Below are 22,613 nucleotides of genomic sequence, written 5' to 3' on the forward strand. Positions count from 1 at the left end.
GAGTCAGCTGGACTGGTGTAAAGCACACTGTCATTAAACTCTGCAGCTGTGGAAATGTGTTCATAGTCTGGCAGTCTGATGGACAAATATGAATTTGGCATATGCCAGGAGAATGCTATCTTCTGGACTGTATAGTGCAAAGTACTGTAAAGTTTGATGGTGGAGGGATAATATCCTGGGGCTAGGGTTTAGGCTCAGCCCAAAATCATTTTAGACAATTCTTCACTTCCATCTTTGTGGTAACAGTCTGGGGAAGATTAATTTTCTTTCCAGTATGACTGTGCCCTGTGCACAAAGCCAGATCCATAAAGATGTACCTTATAAAGTTTGGCATTAAGAAACTCAAGTTGCCTGCACAAAGCCCTCAGCTCAACCCTACTGAACACCCTTGGGATGAACTGAAATGTTGATTGCGAGCCAGGTCTTCTTGTTCAACATTAGTACCTAACCTCACAAAATGTTTGGTTAAATGGTCACAAATACATACACACTCCAAAATCTTGTGGAAAGTCCTCCCAAAATGTGGAGGCTGTTATAGCCACAAAGAGGGAACCAACTCCATAGTAATACCCATGGTTTTAGAATGGGATGTCCAATAAGTTCATATAGTTGGGATGGTCATATGTCCACTGGATCACATTGTAAATTCTCTACAGAGTTGTTTTGTTTGTCAGGAATTCATTTATTTTGAATTTTCACTGAGTAAGATGCTTTTCTACAGTTGTCACCTTTCCATAAGCTCATTCTGTTTTAAGTTAATTAAAAAAAAATCTGCCCTTTTTTAACAATCTTATCCAGTTCTGGGTCATAGGTAGGGGGTACCCATTCAGACTACACTGCAAGCAAAATGAGAACCAGTGATGCACTAGACACCCATCCATGACAAATGCAGAGAAAATTTTAAGCAATTTTGAGGTATTAGAATAAGTTTGACCAATAACATAAAATAGCTAATACAAATCCAGCAAATGTAACTTGACTTACGTTACAGGTACAAGTGATGCATTCATCTACACTGTCAGTCCATCTCTCACCATCAGAAACGCGACGATTTTCAGATTCAATCAAACACTCTGAAAATGACAGGAAGGATACAAAAGTCAAGCATTTGCTGTTATATGATCATTACAATACATTCAATAGTCTGATTGTAATGTAAGACTGGATTCTTTAATGATGCGACTGTAAAAGTAATGTCTTTGCTAAGCTTGATTGTAAACTTAAGTAAAGGAAGCTAGTCAGTATTTAAAGGCAGAGTATATTAACTTCAGCAACAATGATTAATTATTAACTCATATACTGTATTAAGACAAATGTGGCCATATTTTTATAATGTATATTTACAACAGTCAAATAATACCATGATAGTATTACCTTTTCCAAAAGTATATACATTTTTTAAAAAAATATGTTTTAATAAAATACATACTGTTATTAAAATTGAATTTTTCAATAATGCTTTTTATATAAAAATATGATTTTGGCTGATTCGGTAATCAATTATTTTAGGCAAAATTAATGTGAAAATACTTAGTTACTTCAGTTAGGACTTCAATAAAATGACTTATTTAACCATGTTCTCATATTTTTAGAATGCATTACAAAGAGTGATGGTAAATACATCTAACAATCTGTACTTTGTTTACCATCACATATGGGACAACAGGAATCTGCAGGGGTGAACTGCTCAGAAGATGGACAGCTTAAATGAGGACAACCTTGATGAATACAAGTCCATGTCAAGTCCTAAAATATACAAAAAGAGCGACAGTTTAGCTTTTTCTCAGTAGCAATAAGAAGTTAATTTTCTGAAGAATTCTATTTCTTTGGAAAATCATAGTTGTTTTTCATAGGTACAGTTAAAAAAAAAGAAAGCAGTTTTTTGGAAGCAAAGCTTAAAATATGCAAAAAACTGACATCTTAATTTTTGTCAGTATCAAGAATAAAGTGTTTTTGAAAAAGTGCATTTCTTTGGAACTTCAAATAGTTTTTTTAAAACAGTAGTTCAAAAAAGAATCTAGTCTTTTGGAAACAACAATCAGCTCTGATGAACTGAAGAAAACTAAATGCCAGTGTCTATTTGACATTTCTCTAGGTTATATCCAGTATTTCCAAAAATATACACAATTTTAAAAAAATGTATCAAATAATTCACTAATTCTTTGTACCCATTTCCTTACAGTCCGAGTTGCAGGGTCACCCAGGGACACCCTGTCCAGAGTTGAGTCCTTCCTTGTTGCTAATACTATAAAGAAATGCTCTAGACCTTACAATACAAAATTAATAGCAGGCTGCTTATGCCAATTGACACATTGATGCTGATGAAGAGGTACAAAGGAATTTAAGGTGACCCGGCATTACGATTTTTTCTGTAGACTTCGGGGATTCTAGTGTTAATCGACAGGACAATGCCTGATAATGTACTATGGTATTGGTGTTAACTGTAACTAAAATAATAATCTTGTTCTGGCTATTATAAGTTCCTCTCTCTAAATCCAAAAGGAAAAGGCATAGCAACACCTCACACATGCACACACACAATGAGATAGAGAACACGATGTGGTGGGGGTTGGTGCCTGATCCAGGGAGAATGCTAGCTACTGTGAGCAGGTGAACACCACTTGCTGGCAACAGTAACTTCATAACCAGCCCAAGAACTTATCCATCATAAATCCTGAATTTTCAATTCATGAGGTTAAAAGTCATGTGCCTTTTCCTATAAGGGAGGAAAGTTACATATAAGGCAAGAGATAGAACTGATAAGTTACAAGCTTTTTTCTACAGGACAGAAAAAGTTAAACTAAGCTTTCATGATTTTATGTTTTGTGTTGTTTGTGTCTTTTGCCTATATACTGTACATTGTGGCAGATGACCAGGGACCTTGATCCACCTAGATGCCTGGAGAAGGGAATGACCAGGAGTGGGGCAATATCTTCCCTGGGGTGCAAAAGGGGAGGACACCCTTGAATAGCAGGGGGTGCCTGGACAGCTCCGGAGCCTTGGCATACAGCACTTCTGCCACACCCGGAAGTGCTGCCAGAAGAGGAGCTGAACTCACATGCAGCATTTCCACCGCTGCCAGATGTTAATTAGGATGGACTGGAGCACATCTGGGTGCATTATAAAGGAAGCTGCCTTACTCCACTCGGGGAGTCGGAGTCGGCAGGAAGAAGACAAAGCTTGTGAGGAGAGGAGTAGAGGCATCAGAAGTACTGGGAGAGTGAAGGAAAGAAGGGACTGAGTTTGGCTGGAAGGACATTGTGAGGTGCTGTTAAAGAAAAAGTATGTGTTCTGGACATCTGGTGTTTGTCTGTGCACGGGGGCTGTCTTATCGCAACATCTATATATTTATATTTGCATATCTCTTGATATTTCTGGCAATCTGGCCAGAATGTGAAACAGAGATCCTACACCCCATTCACTGCAATAATTTGCTGTCCTGAAGTTGGTGTCATTTTGATTATTAATCAATCAAAAATTCCTACATGAGTTTGTGTTATTTTTGTATACAGTATACTACTTTATACTTTTATATACTACTAATCACAAATACTATATACTACAGTATATAACACTTGTGATTAGTGTATGTTTTAGACTTATAAGTATATAAATTGAATTGAATTAGGTGATCAGGTAAAGGTGCCACAAACAATAAATTCTGTGTAAAGTTTATGAACAACCACAAGCTCACTGGCAGTCTCAGATACAGATTTTTGTCATTACTTACATAGCAATGTTTCACAATTTTCTATGTTGCACTACAACATACCTTACATTGACAGGTATAGCAAGGATCATCTGTAGCATGAATTTCATTTCCTAAAAGGATAGCTGTACAGTTGCTAAGAGGTTCTGTAAAAGAAAACAAAAATACAAACATAATTATATTGTTATGGAGACTATTTTGGAGCTTTGTAAAATTTTAATATAAGTTTAAAAGTTCAGCAAGTGTTTCAAAAGGTATGTCTTTATCACTCAAAAAATGAAGTTGCTGGGTTGTTTTCCTCAAACAACTACATTAACTTATACTGATCAAATATACTGACTTTACTTTTCTGTTTCTAACAAAACTAACACAAACCTCTTAGATCTCACATTAGCATATTTACTTTATGTTGAAACAAACAGAAGATTTTATTCCTTTAAAAACCGGCATAGTCTCAGAGGATGATGCCACTGTCCACCAACCTTATTTTAATAATGCTCAAAATGAACCTTTTAATATTCTCATTGAATATTATCAAAGGAAATGGTCATTATTTTGCAGTCTTTTAGTAATGAAAAGTACTCTTTCATGTAGGATTGTGGCATGAAGCAATGAAGAAGTTTTTATAAAAATGGCCAGAATAGATTAGACCAGAGTTGTCACAGGTCTAGTACTGAGTTGGTTCAAGAACTCAAATTCCAGAAATAAATGTGGCACGGTTTCCATCAATGCCAGCCCATCCTCTAACCAGGAAGTATCAAACTTCATTCATGCATTCACAGCTGGCATAATTGCGAAGAAATTGGGGTAATCATGAGAAGACTTGTAAAAAAATCAAATGACTCTTCTTCACTGGAAATACACTTCAATGATGAAATAAATGCCAGTTCTGATTGCATTAATGCAATACTGATACTTCCTGGTAGTTTGAATGGGTGAGTGTGGTGTTACGGGTCCACAGCTCTCCCACCAAAGGCCATTTTTAATTAAATAAATAATCGCCACGCTCGCGGCTTAGCGAGGGGGAGTGGTGGCTGTAGCAAGCCACAGGGCGATCTGCGGTGTGGGCGGTTTTCACCTAAGTGCACAGGTGGGAAACTGCCCACATCCATGATTGTTCCTGTGGCTAATGGGCTGCAGCTGCCATGTCCTCCCCACATATATAGCGAAGCGTGAGCCGGTTAAGGGGGGAGAGGAAAGAAAAGAAGTAAAAAGTAAAGGAGAGAGTAAAAAAAAGAGGGAAGAGAACGGGAGGTAGAGGGAAGACAGGAAGCAGGTGGAGAAAGCCGGTTTGAGGAAGGAGAGCGAGTGAGCGAGCAAGAACAGGCTCGCATATGAGAAAGCAGGCAGCTGGGAGGAGAGCCTACGTGAGGAGTGTTTGGCTGACACTCAGTGGGTCTGAAAGAAGCGGTCACTCCAGCTGAGCGACTAAGTAGCTGGAGTGACCAGTAGAAGTATTCGACTTGGCCGTTGCTAGGAGCGGCAGTCGAGGAGGCTTTGGGCAGGTGTAGCCCCAGCGTGAGCGCCTTGGCCGCTGGGAAATATCCCAAGTCTCGGTCCGGTTGGGAGCCCGATGAAGCCAAGGAACGGAGGGCTACCAGACCTGTTTGAAGGGCAGCTGATCCTGCAGGTAGGCGACTCTCCTGTAGAGCAGACCAGATGGGCATAGCAGGGGAACTGCCATGAAAACAGAAGACACCGGGCTTTTTGATTTTAACATTTTGCATCCTGTACTATTTTACCTCATGGGTTTTAGAAGAGTTTTCCTATTTATTGATTTTAACCTCCACGTTTCATTTTATGGATTATTTACTTATTGAACGCTGCACGACTGCACTTTACTTTGAATGTTTTGTTTGGATTGATTAATAAAAGCACTTTGCACTTTTTAACCATCCTCTTGCTTAATTGTTTATTGCCTCACTGTCTAGTTCATCGGTGACATTACCGACGGTGTTGGGTTCAAGGGCTCCCTAAAAGAAGAGGGGAGCATGGAGCCGAACCCGCATCGTCACAGTGAGTTAGTGGACAGGTTGGTTATGTACATCACTTAACACCACTGCAATGATTCTAGAGATTTGAATTCTTCCATTACCTCAGTACAACACCAGTGACATTACTGTTTTGATGTTTTGTATTGATTATTAGGAAAACAGCTGCATTTCTTCACACCAAAGGTTTTTCAAATCTTACATTAAATAGAGTACTTTTTGCTATTGTAAGATAGAAAACTTTGAATATTACCTTTGGCTTACCATAAAAGGAACACATATTTATGTTTATATACTAGACATGATGGTGTTTCATATTAAACTATGCATTCTGGTTATTTTTGAGAACTTTTCATTCAAGAAATGAAGAGGAGGTGGATTGTTATATAAGGAGCTATTTGTTAAGACTATCTACTTTTTTGTAGTATTCTTGTTGTCCTTGGTATTTTATATTTACATGTAGGTATTTGGCATAAAAGAAGGCCCCTTTTGTCCTGAATATGTTACAGAGTTCCATGTGGATCCCACATCACTGTATAATCTGAAAGAAAGTCAGACTGTTAGTAAACCTATTTTTTTCTGAATGACACGGGTTTTATTTATACTGTGGACTGTGCAATAAACTAGCAAACCTGTCACACAATCTACAGCAAAAAAGAGAAGAATATTACTAGGTAAATATGAGCTCATCTTGTGTCTTTTACAATCCTGGAAAAAGGTAAGCAGATAGATAGATAGATAGATAGATAGATAGATAGATAGATAAACAAAGGTGCTATATAGGCGCCCGACCCGACACAGATAGACACAGAGGGATGTATAAACAAACAAGACTTTTATTTTTCTTCACCCGTGGGCACACGTCTTCCCCGTCACCCACAGGCAATACACAGTCCACAAGCACAATCCCAACACAGCAACAATCCTTTCTCCTTTTTACCACCACTCCTCCTCAAGCTTCGCCTCCTTCCTCCCAACTCTGGCTCTCGAGTGGTGGTGGCTGGCCCTTTTTATATCCCACCCGGAAGCGTTCCAGGTGCTTGATCACCTGGTCCTAATTGCCCTTCCAGGTGGGGCTGAAGATATGTCCAGCTGGGCTGCTGACTCCATGCAGCTGCCCCTAGCGGCCATCCGAGCCCCCAACCAGACTGTGGAGGACTCCATCTCCCATGGAGCCATGCGACAGGCTGGGGAATCACCGTCCGCCAGTGAGGCTGCCACCAAGCGTCCCGGGGGAGGTATTGAGCTGCCCATGGTTGCTCCCCCGGAACAGATGCAGAAGGGGCGTCCCTGCTGGGCATGGGACCCGCCTGTCCACCACAATAGATAGATAGATTAATATGACTTTTATTCTGTACACAAGTGACCTGAGACCTAACAATGACCATCTGTTCTATCGTATACCTGCTAAGGATGAAAGCCATTACTTAACACTAGAATTACCAGAGCCAACAAAAAAACTCGTAAATTGGGCCCACCTTAAATCTCTTCGCACCTCTCCATCAACCTCTTTTGTCTCCTAAATGTGTCAATATGCCCAAGCAGCAAGCAGCCTGCTATACCATCCCCCAACCGCTTTAGAACGGGCAAGAAGTTTTCCCAGTTCCTGCCTTGATTATCTGGGAAAATAATTTGATGTGTGTTTTGTCTACAACAATCTATGTAAATGCATAGTTAAAACAGAAACGTTTTCATGTTTTAGTATTAAATGACAAATTGTAGACATGAACTGTATATTGTGTGAAGGCTGATGGCCAAATATCAAATAAACACTTTCACAAAAGGTGCAAGTACAATACGACAGCTTCTGTGGTGCTCTGGTTAGAACTGCCGACTTATAATCCGGAGGTCTTGAGTTCGAAACCAGCTCCCCCCCCCCCCAAATTTACCGTTTTGAGTAGTGAGCTACTCTTATTGTTAATATTACACAATAAAAACATTTGATTTGTGTCTGTAACAGCCGGTGTAAATTTATAGTACTTGTAAAAGGCAGCATTTTTTTTTTTCACTTTTATTCTCTCAGTCACGATACAACACCCAAACACACCCCCAGATCTGACGCGGTTACTTTTTATCTGAAACTGGGAATAACTGTAGATGAGTGATTTTTTGAGACAATGGAAGTGGAAATTCTCTGTGTGTCAGCTTTTATCCCTCCAGATCAAACACTGGTGAATCTACCTTCTTCATATCTCACCGTCACTTGAAATTTTTTTTATTCAGTTTTATTGAGTGTTCCTGCTCACGCTGAATTAGTATGCACCTTATGGTCCATAATGTCAAAGCCGCACTGACAAAAAAACAGAGACACAGGTATACAGTATATGATATTTGGAATAACTATACAGGTACATTTTATGACCTGTATAGTACATTTCGGAAAACATTGTGGCAATGATGCAACATTATTCATATTCATTTGCATGCCTTCTTGCGCTTGTAATCAGTGACCACGGTTTTTTTTTTTTCGATCTTGCCCATACAGTCGCCACATTTTGATGCACGGTACTGCTTCTTTTGTACTCCAGGACATGCAGAGGCAAGAATAGTACAGAGAGGTCAGTTCCTCACTATATGCAATCATCATGTTCAAATGTTAAGTTCCCACACACCCAAGGACCGTCCTTTCTACGTTTACGACGTGTGTACCTGTTGTAATGTACACACTTCTCTCTGTGCAGCTGTAAATGTATGGTATTTCTAAAAGTTAGCTTTTCTTTTTCAGTTTAATTCTCTCAGTCATGTTCACGCTCTTCCTCACCACCCCCCCCCACCCCTAACAGAGCCAGCATAAATTCACACCCAATCTGACGCTGTTTGTTTTCAAATAATATTGCATTAGTGCGATGATGTTTTCTGATTGGTACTATTCAAGTCATAAAATAATTTCTTCAAAATGTCACATATATTTGTCTTTCTTTTTTGCCCGGTGCTGCATTGACATCATGCACCAGAAGGCGTGAGCTTATCCAGTGCGAGCAGGAACACGCAGGGGGCCGGTTGCTTGTGCTATAACAAGCTTGACTTGGCAGCGATCAATGCACATGTACTGTACAAGGCATGCACAGGGGCCACTGAGAAAAGAACAGTGTTCATGGCTCACCTTGATGAGGAGCTTCATCGTCGCTTCTTACAAGAAAAGGTGATGGATAAAGCAAAAGAGGATGCAACATTGACACGCTTCTGTTCCAAGACCACAACTTCCCCAGCCCCTTCAGTGCAATCGTAACCACAGCACAGAGAAAAGTGTGTACATTGCAACAGGTACACATGTCGTAAACGTAGAAAGGACGGTCCTTGGGTGTATGAGAACTGTTAACATTTGAATCTGATGATTGCATATAGCGCGGAACTGACCTCTCTGTACTATTCTTTCCTCTGCATGTCCTAGAGTACAAAAGAAACAGTACCGTGCATCATCACTGATTACAAGCGCAAGAAGGCATGTGCATGAATAATATGAATAATGTTGCATCAGTGCCACAATGTTTTCTGAAATGTACTATACAGGTCATAAAATGAGTTATTCCAAGTATCATATATACCTATGTCTCTGTTTTTTTGTCAGTCTGGCTTTGACATCATGGACCATAAGGTGTATACTAATTCAGCGTGAGCAGGAGCACTCAATAAAACTGAATAAAAAAAATTTCAAGTGACGGTGAGATACGAAGAAGGCAGTTTCACCAGCGTTTGTGTGTCAGCTTTTATCCCTCCAGATCAGAGAATTTCCAGTTCCATTGTCTCAAAACACCACTCACATCTACAGTTATTCCCAGTTTCAGATAAAAAGTAACAGCGTCAGATCTGAGGGTGTGTTTGAGTGTTGTATCGTGACTGAGAGAATAAAAGTGAAAAAAAAAAAAACGCCACCTTTTACAAGTACTATAAATTTACACCGACTTTTACAGACGGGGGGGGGTTGGGGTTTGTTTGCTGGTTTCGAACTCAAGACCTCCAGATTATAAGTCGGCAGTTCTAACCACAGCACCACAGAAGCTTTCGTATTGTACAGACACAAATCGAATGTATGTTTTTATTGTATAATATTAACAATAAGAGCTGCTCACTAATCAAAATGGTAAATTTGTGGGGGAGCTGGTTTCGAACTCACCACCTCTGGATTATAACTCAGCGGTTCTTAGTACTGCACCACAGAAGCTGTAGTATTGTGCTTGTACCTTTTGTGAAAGTGTTTATTTGATATTTGGCCAACAGCCTTCACACATTATATAGTTCATGTCTACATTTTGTCATTTATTACTAAAACATGAAAAACGTTTGTTTTAATGTGTTTGCATAGATTGTTGTAGACACAAAATACACATCAAATTATTTCCACTTACAATTCTGGGTAACTCACTCCCAGATAATCAAGGCAGGAACTGGGAGAACTTCTTGCCCGTTCTGAGGCAGTGGTGGGATGGTATAGCAGGTTGCTTGCTGCTTGGGCTTATCGACACATTTAGAAGACAAAAGAGGCTAACAGAGAGGTGCGAAAGGATTTAAGGTGGGACGGATTTACGAGTTTTTTAGTTGGGTCTGGTAATTCTAGTGTTAAATCAAGTGAATTGTTTGGTAAACCAGTATAATAAGAACCACTTTACTCTGAATGTCAAAAAGACCAAAGAAATTATAAACCCACACAAATCACTCCAGAAATTCCTTTCTCCAAAGTGCCATACATCTTTCAATATGGAATATCATAAATAGTAATAAATAACTTCCAGAGGCATAGAGTTTTTCTTGTGTGTCATGTACCCATTTTATGATAGAAGTAGTTTAAACAAAAAAAATGTTTTTTAAATAAATTGTAAATAAATACAAAAAAAGATAGATAAGTAAATGTATATACACACACACATACACTATGGTCTCAACACACACCAGAATGAATAAAAAGGAAGAAAAAACAAAGAAACAGCAAGACTTGGCAGTTATAGTCACAGTAAGGCATTGTGCAGGTGTATTGCTGTTGGTATAAAGGAGCCCCAGTAGTGTTTCTTGACACACTATTCCTGATTAATTTGTTGGCTTAAAAGAACTGAAAACTATTTTGACCAGCTGGACTGTCTGCTTTGAGCAGCTGTTTAAAGCTGATCTTCCAGCTAGGAAGTTGAACATCTCTGGGTGCATGGTTCTTGAGGCTGATCCTCCAATTAGCTGTGAACCGCCCAATCTCACAGAGATTGCACAGGTGGTGATCCAGCTGAGGGTAGGGAAGACTGCATGGATCTGTGGTATCCGGACTGAACTTCTCCAGGCTGGTGGTAATGATGTCCTCCTTGAATTACAAGAAATCTTTGCTTCCATTTTCCATCTCAACTGACTAGAAAATGGGATTTGTCATCCCTATCTGGAAAGGGAAGGGTGATCGCCTGGATTGCAGCAACTACAATGGGATAGCACTGCTCTCGGTGCTGGGTAAGGTCCTTGCTACAGTGATACTCAATAGGATCTATGATCACTTGTTCACCTACCAGCGACCAGAGCAGTCTGGTTTTACGCCCACGAAGTCTACCATCGACTGCATCCCGGCAATGAGTGTTCTAATGGTGCGCAAACATGAATATTGGCAGAGTTTCTTTGCAGCTTTTGTCAATTTTCGTAAAGACTCAGTTCAACTCAATTGATTGAGCTGCCCTGTGGGACATTGTTGGATCCCTCCTAAAGTTGCTGGATATCATGGCCGGCCAGTACACTGGTACTGTGAGTGCTGTGCAGAGTGGAGTCAGAACCTCTGTGTTTTTCTCAATTGATTATGGGGTTCATCAGAGTAGTGTTCTTGCTCCTACTCTGTTCAATCCTGGCATGGACTGGGTTTTGAACAGGGTCGTAGAGTTCAGCAGCTGTGGGTCATCTGTTGGTGAAGAAAGATTCACTGATCTTGACTTTGCCAACAATGCTGTGTCTTCGCATAGTCAATGAAGGCTCTGATCAAAGCTCTTGAGAGACTAAGCGAGGAGTGTCTGGGCTTGTGAGTGTCCGGGATAAAAACTAAGATCCAGGCCATCAAGTGCACAGCCATCAGCAGTGTATCTATCTGCGAAGAGAGTGTCAACCTTTTCGAAAGGTTAACTTACCTTGGCAGCGACATTCATGTCTCTGACAACTCTTCCTATGAAGTCAGTAGACTGTTTGGGAGAGCATGGGGGATAATGAGGTTGCTAGAAAGAGGTGTGGGGTGATCCCAATATCTTTGCAAAAGGACGAATGTCCAAGTCTTTAGAGTCCTAGTGAATCCTGTTTTCCTGTATTGTTGCTAGACATGGACACTATCCAGTGATCTGAAAAAAAGACTGGACTGCTTTGGTACCGTGTCTCTGCTGAGAATTATTGGATTCTGCTGGCTTGATTTTTTTCCAAACAAGTGATTGCTCATGGAATCCTGAAATGAGGCACATTACCTGCACTGTGAGGGAGTGTCAATTAAGGCACTACGGCCATGTGGCATGAATCCCCGAAGGTGATCCGGCTGACAGGATCCTTATTGTTGAAGTCCTGAGCTGCTGGACTAGGCCAAGGGGATGCCCACGTAACACCTGGCTGGCTGGCAGACAGATGGTCATTTCTGGGGGTGAGACTGGACTGCGTGTCTGCCTGGGGGGTTACCAACCAGGATCCCAAGCTGTTTCGTTGTGTGGTGGGTGTGGCAATGCATGTACCAGTGCATGCTCCCCAACCTGACCTGAGTTGAAGGCTGATTCACAACTAAAACTGTGCTTTACTATTGATATTAATGCATTGTAGATTATTTACGGACTGCGATGATGGAAAGCTTTGCCATATACAGTTTGGCTTCCTCCTGTTTAATAAAACTTGCCGAAATAACAACGGTTGTTTGTTATATTGTGCATGCTGGTAGTTACATTTCTTGCTTTTGCGCAATTTTTTAAGTTCTATTTAATTTACTTTTTTTTTTTTTTAACAACTGTGGTTTCAAAATGCCTTTAATTCATTATAGAAAGTATGAAGGAATAATACTAACGTGCACAGGTAGGGCAACACTGATCTGGCGATGGGAAATGGATGTGACTCTTAGGACAGTCAACCAGACTTGGGCACTGCTTACGGTAGCAACGCAAGTGCTGTTCTCCATCTGGCATCACCTGGAAACAGAAAAGAAAGGAAAAACTGCCTTTAGAAGCAAAACTAGATTTGCCACAGTAAAAATTTATATTTTCATGGCAATTAAAAATGTGCACTTTGCTGATTTTAGTACAAGTCTAATATGTAACACATAGTAATAGCAGCATTATAGTACACTTACAGAGATTTCAAGTCATTTAATTAAACATTATTTTTCTGACTAATGGCTTGGGTGAAGACATATGGTAAATTAATGTAGAGCAAATTGTCTGTCCTTAGTATATAAAAAAAAGCAACACCTCATTTAAGATTATGGAGGATTCATATTTTTAATAAACTCTAATGAGAAGTTTTCAAACATTTCAGCATTATTTAACTTAATTATACTATATTACTGCTCTCACTGCTACATTTCTTATCATCAGTACAGGTTACAATTTGATGACAAAGTAGATTCTGTTCCACAAGAATCACAGAGTTTCTAGTTATCATATTTTGCCATAGTATACCATGCACAAATCAACCTCAGATTATAACAAATTAAAAGGTATTATCTAACCTCACAAGTACAGATCTCACATGGATCGTCTGCTGGTTGAAAGCTCTCGTGTGGACCATACACGTGGTTGTTATATACACAATCTACAAAAAAAAAATCAGTATGAAAGGTACTGGGAAGCATTCTTCCCTTCAGTATAATATACTTCCAAAGTCTAACACAAAATTTAAGTAGACCAATGCTGAATTGTCCTGGCGTGTTTTTGTACGGCTGGGTCATAGTTCATCACTGTCCCATTAAAAGCAAACATTTTTGTAAATTCAGGAATGGGCCTTACAAATGTGAATAGTCAATGTGAAATGAGGAAATATTAATAAGCAAAATCAAATGCAGTATTAAAATTCTGCCTTACCTGTCTGTCTTAGTATTGAATAGTTAGGCTCTAATCATACCTCAACCTCACTCTGGGTAATGCTGGTCTTATATGAGGTGAACTGATACATAAAAATTCTCTTAAAGCTAAACATGTTCTATTGATATTAAAAAGAAACAATGAATTGTAAGATTCCTTTGACTGATCTAGTACAAAATATTTATATTTTGAACTCCAACACAGCGTCCATAAAGCACTGCTAAATATGAGACTCTAACTTTTGCATAATAAAAATTCTGATAGCTAGTCAATAAGCCAGAAAGTTTGAAAACAGCTATTAAAACTTAATTTAAAAATCTCATCCAAAAGTCACTTTAATTTTTTAAATGAAATACCATCTGCTCAAATAAAATCCATCTCAATATTATTACAAGTAAAGTTTGGTAAATTATACACTTTTCTTGATATATTCTGTATTGCTATTCTGATATCTGAATACATTTTGATTTTATGATCAACAACATTAAGGTTACCAACATTGTGCTGCTGTTACTTCCCTTCCAATGTGCATCCTATTAACTTACTAATTAGCTTTCTCCATCTGCTGTGCAATTAATCAGAAAATAAGTGTTTTTCTGCATATTTAGAAAATAAATAATGGTGAATTGTTTTCTTCTCCTACCTGCACATACAGGGCAGCACTCTCCTGGAACATGGATCTGGTTTACACAAGGTAGGACACAGTGGATTTCAGAGCAGGTAGTAACTCCTTCTACACACATGCATGACATACAAGGTGTTGTAGAAGCAAACCAACTGCTGCCATCCAGATATTCCCTCAAATTGTAAACACATCCTGGAAGAGTGGGATAAGCAAACAGTAGCATCAGCCATGGTATTAACTTACTAGTGAAACTTGATAACCCTAACCCTAAGCATGTGTAAAATAAAAATAAAGGTGTTAAGGTATAAAATTTTAAAAAATGAGAGGTCACTTTTTAAAACATAACTCATAACTACAGATAGAATAGTGGCAGGGTGATCAATGCTGCTGCCTCGAACCTCTAAAATTCACAGCTCAGACTCTGGCCTGGTGATTACCTTATGGACCTTTTATATCCAACTCATGTCTGTGTAGGTTTTATCTAGCTTTCTCCTCTTTCCCAAAAATGTGAACATTTGACTGAATTGTGAGACTGATTTGGTCCTATTTGAGTTAAGGTGCCGTAAACACAGCTTACAACAGTTTCCCATGGCTCTGTACTGAATAAGCAGGTCCAGTTAATGAAGGAATTACTTTTTGGTTCCTTGGGTGATTTTTGATTTTCAAATCAACAATAAATAATGCTTAAAATTAGAACACTTTATATATGAGTTATGTGGCAAACATGTTGAATACTAAATTTTGTACTGTGAAGGTGGTTGCTACTCTTGTGACTTCAGATTTTTTCTTTGCATCTCCTTTACTCATGATTGTAACGCATGTCTCAAGCATGCTGATGAGCAAAGTTGTGATGGATGAAAGGATATGACTGCTGCCATGTGTCATTGTGACACATGCACCTTTCAAAGGGCATCCTTGAATTTCTGGAGGAACTGCTGTAGTTCAAATATCATGTTTATAATTTAGTTTTCTTTATACCACCGGATGACAACTTTACACATTGCCTAATAAATGTTAAATACCAAAAAATGTCCATTTAGTATTCTATTAAAAGGTCTATAATTTTTGGCAAAGGTTATGTACAGACATCTACTAGGATCCTAAAAATAATCTAAAATACAGCATAAACTATCAAGACAAAGTCCATCACCATTTACAGAAATGCTTTATGAAGGGCTTGAAAGGAAAAAAAAGCAAACTTTTGGTGCTTGATTCTTACCCTTACAGCGTGGGCAACAGGATCCAAGATCGGTCACTTGGTGCATGCAGTTCAAAGGAGGACAAGGAGTGCTGCCACAATGAACATTTCCTTTCTGCAATTGAGATTAACACTATAAGCTTTACTTTAGCATATTGCAGGATATATCTTTTTGCCCACCGCTATCAGACAATTCAGTGCTTCCTTCCGACATACTCTATACGTTAATTTTGAAATTTCTGCACAATATACATTTACTATATTTATTTAATTATCGATTAATTGGTTGTATTATCTGCTCTGTGAGTCTGTATGGTTGTTTTTTATTTTTTATTTCTGCTGCTGTATTTATGTGAATTTCCTCTTGGGGTTAACTATCTAATCTAATAATCTAATATAAAAAAACTATAAGATTAAAAGAATAAAACATTTTGACTCAGTTATTTGCAAAATGCTATTTTAATGCACTGTTTGTACAATATAAAGTTAAATAAACAAGTTCACAACTTGTGATCAGAGGACCACATTTTTTACTGTGCATCCTATTTAACAGGAATCCTTCATTTAGAAATTTACTGATGAATTAACATGAGATACAACTATTGAATATCTTCCATAAGAAATAAACAATTGCAATTAAAGCAGCAAAATGAGTGTGCTTGTATTATATGAGCATATCAAAAATGTTTTAATTATTTAATTACATCTTCCATGCTTCAATTGACAATTTCTGGCATATGATTCAAAGTTGAAATTATTTTAGAATCTCACAAAATTAAATCACAATTTACTTTTTCCCAACCAGCAGCTGATGTAATGTAGAAAGTAACTTTAAATATTATATTGTTAACCAGAAATACTACAATACATGTCATCTGAGAGGTTATGCGTAAACAGGGGTGATACTCCTGCTTTACAAGTTATAATTCAGATTTTTATATAAACTTTGATTAATGGAATAACCACACTAATCTATCTATCCCTCCATTTATTTTCTGACCTCACCATTTCTCATTACTGTACTGAGTCACTGGGAACTAAAGTTTATCCCAGCAGTTTCAAGCACATCCAGAAAACAAACCTACATGAGATGCTGGTCACTGGAAGATAAGCTTAGAAACAAATATGCTTGCCTTTCTTAGATATGTTAAATAACCTAACTGGCACATTTCAGGAATGGCAAATAAAAGATCACAATGTAGTGTAAATACATTTGGAGAAATATTGACCAGGCAAGCAAATGAACCTATACTGAAGTCCTTTGAAGTCCTCTGCATTGTACAACACACAGTTTAGCTTTCTTGTTTCTAGCTCAAATTGGGCTTTAAGAGCTTTACATAATATAACACAATAGTCTAAAAATATATAATCAAGTAATAGCCAGTTAATGGTAACATATTATTCATTCCAGTGGGATTTCATTCATACATTTTCCGTTTAATATTCATCCTTACTTTGCATGAGCACTGCCGACAGGTGTCTGGGTGGAATAAATCTCCATCAAGATAGACCTTTCCTTCAAAGAAACAATCCTGGCAATATGGGCAGCACTGACCAGGCACAAGGACAGGATCTGTACATTTTACATCACAGTGCACCTCTGAACACTTCACTTCTCCTCTCTAAAAGGATGAATGAGAAAGATCATATTGTACATTAGGATGATGAATTCATCATGTCCAGTTAATTCTTTTTTTTTCATGCTCTCTGACTACTGGAGTATATGTTAAAGAGGTTGCTATGTTATATACAATATTTTAAAAATGATAATGTTGCACACTGTGGAGGAAGATATGCTCAGTTGCTTTTATATTATACTTCGTTTGGAGTTTTTTTTTTGTTTTTTCTGTCCTCCCTGGCTATCGGACCTTACTTTTATTCTATGTTAATTAGTGTTCCCTAATTTTAATTATTTATTTTGTCTTTTTACTCTTTCTTCATCATGTAAAGCACTTTGAGCTACATTGTTTGTATGAAAATGTGCAATATAAATAAATGTTGTTGTTGTTCTTCTTCTTTCAGCTGCTACTGTTACTGATAAAATAATTAATGATCTCAGTAACCAATAAAGCTGATAATAAATTTGCTAACAAAGGTTCGCCAAAAAATCCACAGACATGACCTAAATCTTGTTTGGTATGACCTAGACAGTTTGAGATAAATTTATGACATAGCTAAGGGGGTTGGGGGGCAATTTTTAAGTTATATAGAGTGTATACTGTGTTAATTGGGTATTCAGCACTTTAATGGTAAAGTTCTGGATCAGCATTAATGATAATAAAGACCTCTTTTTATTTAATTAAAACATTTTGGCTTATTTTTCTCCACATCATTAAATAAGTAGCTGACAGCAAATACACTTCGTAACGAAATCACAATACAGCAGTGTGGTTTAGCTGGTAGGCTGATTAGGAAACATTAAAGCTGCAGGTTCATTTCCTAATACTGAATCTTCCAGTGCTGAAACTAACTTAAAATTATAATGGATTGTCACTATGCTCTTATATAATGTACTTCAGTCTACCCACAATGACACATTTGCACCTCAAACCTATGGAAATGCAATATGAGCCTGTCATTTGTTGATGCTTAGCTCTTTTGTCCATAGTTTTTTGTAGAATAACTCAGCAAATTAAAGGGAAGGCCCTTCTTACAGTGGAATAGGTTGAGAGGTCAGGAAGAAGTTAGGGATGCCTGGTTACTTAACAAACTGCCACTGAGCACGGATGCAGTGTTCCTATGTGGCAACGAAGTGTGGTGCACTCAGACCCTTCAGGGCAGTTCCCATATTTGAATCTGATAATGTCCTGGAAGTAATCTGTGGAATGAGGAGCTGAAGCAGCCTCTATAAGTGTTTATTTGCTAATAGTGGCATGTTTGAGTTTTTTAGTTGCATTTATTAATAGAATGTGAAAATTTGTAATTCATGATAGTTGTTCCACATGATACGAATAGATCTCTACTCTATAACTGGGCCTCAGGCATTGTTGTGATGTCAAAAACAACTAACTCCCAATAACCCAAGGTTCGTGTTCTTCTGCCAATAACAACAGACGGTTACCTATGGTAAAGCGTCTTGCATTCAGATTATTTGGTTGGTCTTATTTTTTCACCTTTCATTACAGGTGGCTTCTATAATACTCTAGAATCTGAGACTGAATCATTGACAGATTAGCTGTTGCGGTTAAAGTATCAAGGACTAAAACTGAAGCTACTGTTTAAAAATGTAGTCAATTCAAAGCAATTTTTACTATTAGCTATCAGAAACCATATTTCAAATGGCAAGTGGCTGTCACCTAGCATTCATGCGTGCATAACAGCCACGGCATGATAACAAGGGTCACGCAGCTATTTATTATTTTTGATTATTGTTACAAGCTCAATTCATTTCCTATGTGTAGGCATGTCTTAAAATAAAGTATAAAAAAGTTGTTAACCACTATTAAATATTAGACGTCATACCACACAGCCGCACTCCAGACATTCATTAATCGATGAAATCCAATGAACACCTTCAGAATATTGTTTACCCAAATAGGTACATCCTGAAAAAAACGAAACAAAAATCACATTTAAATCACATTTAATCATTTTTAAATGAGTACAATAAAACTATAAGCCCAAATTCCTCATATCAAATGGATCACTATATATTACATATTCTTATGCTGAAGAAACTGAACAGAATTTAACATGTACATTACTTTTTTATGTTAAATATATATATAGTATAACAGACATTTTATGGTAAGGGACAAAAGAAAAAAAAATGAAGATGTACTCTTAATCACTTTTTGCATGAATTCTTCTGGTTGAAAGAAGGAAGAAAGTTATGATTTTACACATACTTGGAATAATTTTTTGATTTCGGAGGTAGAAGAACCCAATTATGGCATCAGTTTTCTGACTGAAAATCATTTTTCAACAATTATATACTTTTTAAATCTCTCTCTGTTGCCATCTTGTTTATATGGGCATCGGTATTTTGAGCATAGGTTTTTATGGTGATGCTATGCAACAACCCTCTGAGGTACACAGTGCTTTTGTATCCCTGTGACAGGATAAAAGGTTTGCACTATACACTTCCCAGGTCAAACCTAAAGAATTTCGTGCATGATGGTTGTTATTATTTATTGTTGCCTTAATATTCAAGTGCCTTAAACCTGGGATCTCAAACTCCAGTCCTGGAGGGTCACAGTGGCTGCATATTTTCATTCTAAACATTTTCTTAATTAGTGACCTGTTTTTGCTGCTAATTAACTTCTTTTGAATTAATTTTAAATTGGAGATCCCTGCCTTGGACCCTTGTTATGGCTTTGACTTTGATTTTTGATTTAATGTGTTAAATCAATGAAAGATGAGACAGATTCTCAGCTACAACCTTTGGTATGTATTTTTTGACATCCCTACTCCTAATCACCTCAATTATATTTCCTAATATACGTCTTCTTTTTCATGTTCTGGTATGTTCCATTTCCTTTAATATTATCCTGCAGTATCATTCTCTGCCTTCCACACACCTTTTACACGTCTATTCTCTCTGTAGTCATATCTTTTAGCAGACCATCATACCTACTGTATATGCATATACCCTAACCACCTCCTCTGTCTTATTTTAATTGTTCTAATTAATGTCCTTTTCGTTCCTACTCTTTTCAGTATCTCCTTATTATCCATTCCTTCTGTCCAGTTTCTTCTCTTCATTTTTCTCTGAAACCACATTTCACATAGTTGCAAATGTTTAATACAAACTGTTTGCAGTGTATACAGCCATGATGAGAAAAGACAACTTTGATCAATTCTTCTTCCAATAATACAAGGCTCTGTTGTTTCTCCAACATGTCTCATACTTGCTGTCTATCCCTTAAACAGTGCTGGTATCATGCTCAATGCTTAATTCACTTATAATTTTCAACAGTGCTATAGCATTTTTTGTTTCCGTTCCTCTTCTGAATCCCAAGTGGTCTCTAATGATATATTCTTTAACTTTCCTTTCTATTTCATTGCTTATTTCATTAAAATTTTGAATAAGAATAAAAAGCTGATGGTAAAATGGTTCTCAGACCACATTCTGTTTCTTTTCCCAACATAATAATTCCAAAAAGTTATCTGGTTATACTCCTTTTTTTGCATACAGACTTACAAAAATAAACTAATCATTTCTTTACTTCAATTCCCATCATTTAAAACATTTGACCTGGAATTTATTCCCTTTGTCTCTACCTTTCTTCAAATTCTCTGGAACATTTTTTACTTCTTGTTCACAACTAGTGCAGAATGCTTCAAAACAGGATAATCTATACTTCTTTTTTTATTTACCTAAACATTCTGGACAGCACTGCCCGGGTATAGTGTGAGGACTGGTGCATGTTGTTTGAGGACAAATCACACCAGTGCATACTACATTTCCATTGAGACAATTACAGCGCTGACAAGAGTCTGAAGGAGATAAGAACGTCTGCCTGTTGCCAAATTCAGTTCCATCAAGGAAGCATCGATCACAGACTGGACAGCAGCTGGATGATGGGACTGGGTGTGTACACTGCTCACGGCATGGTTTCCTCTGACATGTCACCACTTCATTCTAAGTAACACAAAAAGTTACATTATTCATTTAATATATGTATTTATAAAACATATATAGACTAGTACTTTTATCCTTTAACTATAATTAAGTAAGATTGCTTATTCTGATTATTGTAGGCTTACTGCATGCACATTTTCCCTAAGAATTTCAAAATTTCATACAACACATGTATTGCTACAATTAAAAAATTACATTTCAAATAATTTAGCCTGTGTCAGGCTATGTCAACATTACCAAGGACAGAAATACTGCACATGCAATTAAATTTATTCTTAAAAAGCAAAATTCCACTGGCACAATATACACTATTACAAATGCTGAGTAATTGAAAACTAATGTTACATGAACCAAAAGCATGAATACATTGCTTAACACCCGGACTATCACACTCACACACAACTGTAAACTACATAAGCCCTCAACGATATAGCTAACAATTTCCTGTTCTTAATTAACACGAAATTGCACATACTGTAAGGGTATTAAGACTGTTGATTTAGACCTTTTTCTTAAGCACTCTGTAATTTTGTATATGTATTGTTTTGAGGTGTATGCATATTATAGCAAAAGAACTTTTTAAACAAAACTTAAAAATACTCTACTTAAGACACTCCACCTCACTTGAATAGATCAAGGTATGCAATATTTAATTTGTGCTTCAAGTTCTTTTACTTTAAATAATGGATTTATTCTTTCATTTTTTGGTAGCTGTGTTACCTGGCTTCGGTGGGGACATTTCATAAGACAATGAGTCAATTACTGTATAGTGCTGTCAGTTAAACTGGAACTAAATGCTTTTTTGTACACAGTATTTGAAAGTTGTTTTTTTTTTACCGAGAGCTAATAATATGGGCAGGCAGTGTGGTTTAGTGGTTAAGGCTTTGACCAGAGACTTCAAACTGAGAGTTTGAGGGTTTAAATCCTACTACAGACATTGTGAAACCTTGAGCAAGTTACTTCATCTGACTGTGCTGTAACTGGAAAAACAAAATAAATGTAACCAATTGTATCTCAGATGTTGTAAGTCACCTTGGATAAAGATATCTGGCAAATAATGAGTAATAATAATAATAATAATAATAATATTAGGTTACTGGACCTGCTTATTTTTGAACATGCTATGCACAATTGTCCATAAGTAAAACATTCCTGCATTAGATCAATTCCTTTTTTTTCTGCTTTTCTTAGCGGCGTGGCTTTTGTTAATGCTCATAGCAAAAAATATTTTTACAAGAAAGTGTATTCTTCTGAATTGAAATGGGTAATCAGTAGAAATAATGTGAAATTTGAGTATTCAGTCATGTGCCACCTTATGGCTCTATTCAGAACAACCATTTGGCCGTATGTCAAATTAGACTTATGTTGGTCACAAAGGGAATAGGTCATTGCAATTAAGGCAATGTGGGTCTGGTATGGGTCACCAGTATGCATACTTTAAATATCCATACAGCCTTTTTTCAGGATGCCACGCAGGACTTTTAAATGGTGCTCAGTTGTTATCAT

At 37.4% G+C, this 22,613-nt stretch overlaps 1 protein-coding gene across 2 annotated transcripts in view; it reads right to left on the reverse strand.

The window, feature by feature from the left end:
* kcp (kielin cysteine rich BMP regulator) overlaps window positions 1-22,613 on the reverse strand; it is a 273,671-nt gene that overhangs the window by 46,836 nt on the left and 204,222 nt on the right. For both annotated transcript variants that reach the window (XM_028814659.2, XM_051930227.1), the window contains 10 exons: window positions 20,843-21,107; window positions 18,986-19,068; window positions 16,978-17,145; window positions 15,545-15,638; window positions 14,344-14,517; window positions 13,349-13,431; window positions 12,689-12,809; window positions 3,773-3,855; window positions 1,647-1,746; window positions 985-1,073 (listed from right to left, as the gene is read on the reverse strand). In XM_028814659.2, coding sequence (XP_028670492.1) covers window positions 985-1,073; window positions 1,647-1,746; window positions 3,773-3,855; window positions 12,689-12,809; window positions 13,349-13,431; window positions 14,344-14,517; window positions 15,545-15,638; window positions 16,978-17,145; window positions 18,986-19,068; window positions 20,843-21,107 — 1,260 coding nt within the window. The remainder of the gene's footprint in view (window positions 1-984; window positions 1,074-1,646; window positions 1,747-3,772; window positions 3,856-12,688; window positions 12,810-13,348; window positions 13,432-14,343; window positions 14,518-15,544; window positions 15,639-16,977; window positions 17,146-18,985; window positions 19,069-20,842; window positions 21,108-22,613) is intronic.

Source organism: Erpetoichthys calabaricus, chromosome 1 (genome assembly GCF_900747795.2).
Source record: "Erpetoichthys calabaricus chromosome 1, fErpCal1.3, whole genome shotgun sequence".
In the NCBI taxonomy this organism is placed as follows: Eukaryota; Metazoa; Chordata; class Cladistia; order Polypteriformes; family Polypteridae; genus Erpetoichthys; species Erpetoichthys calabaricus.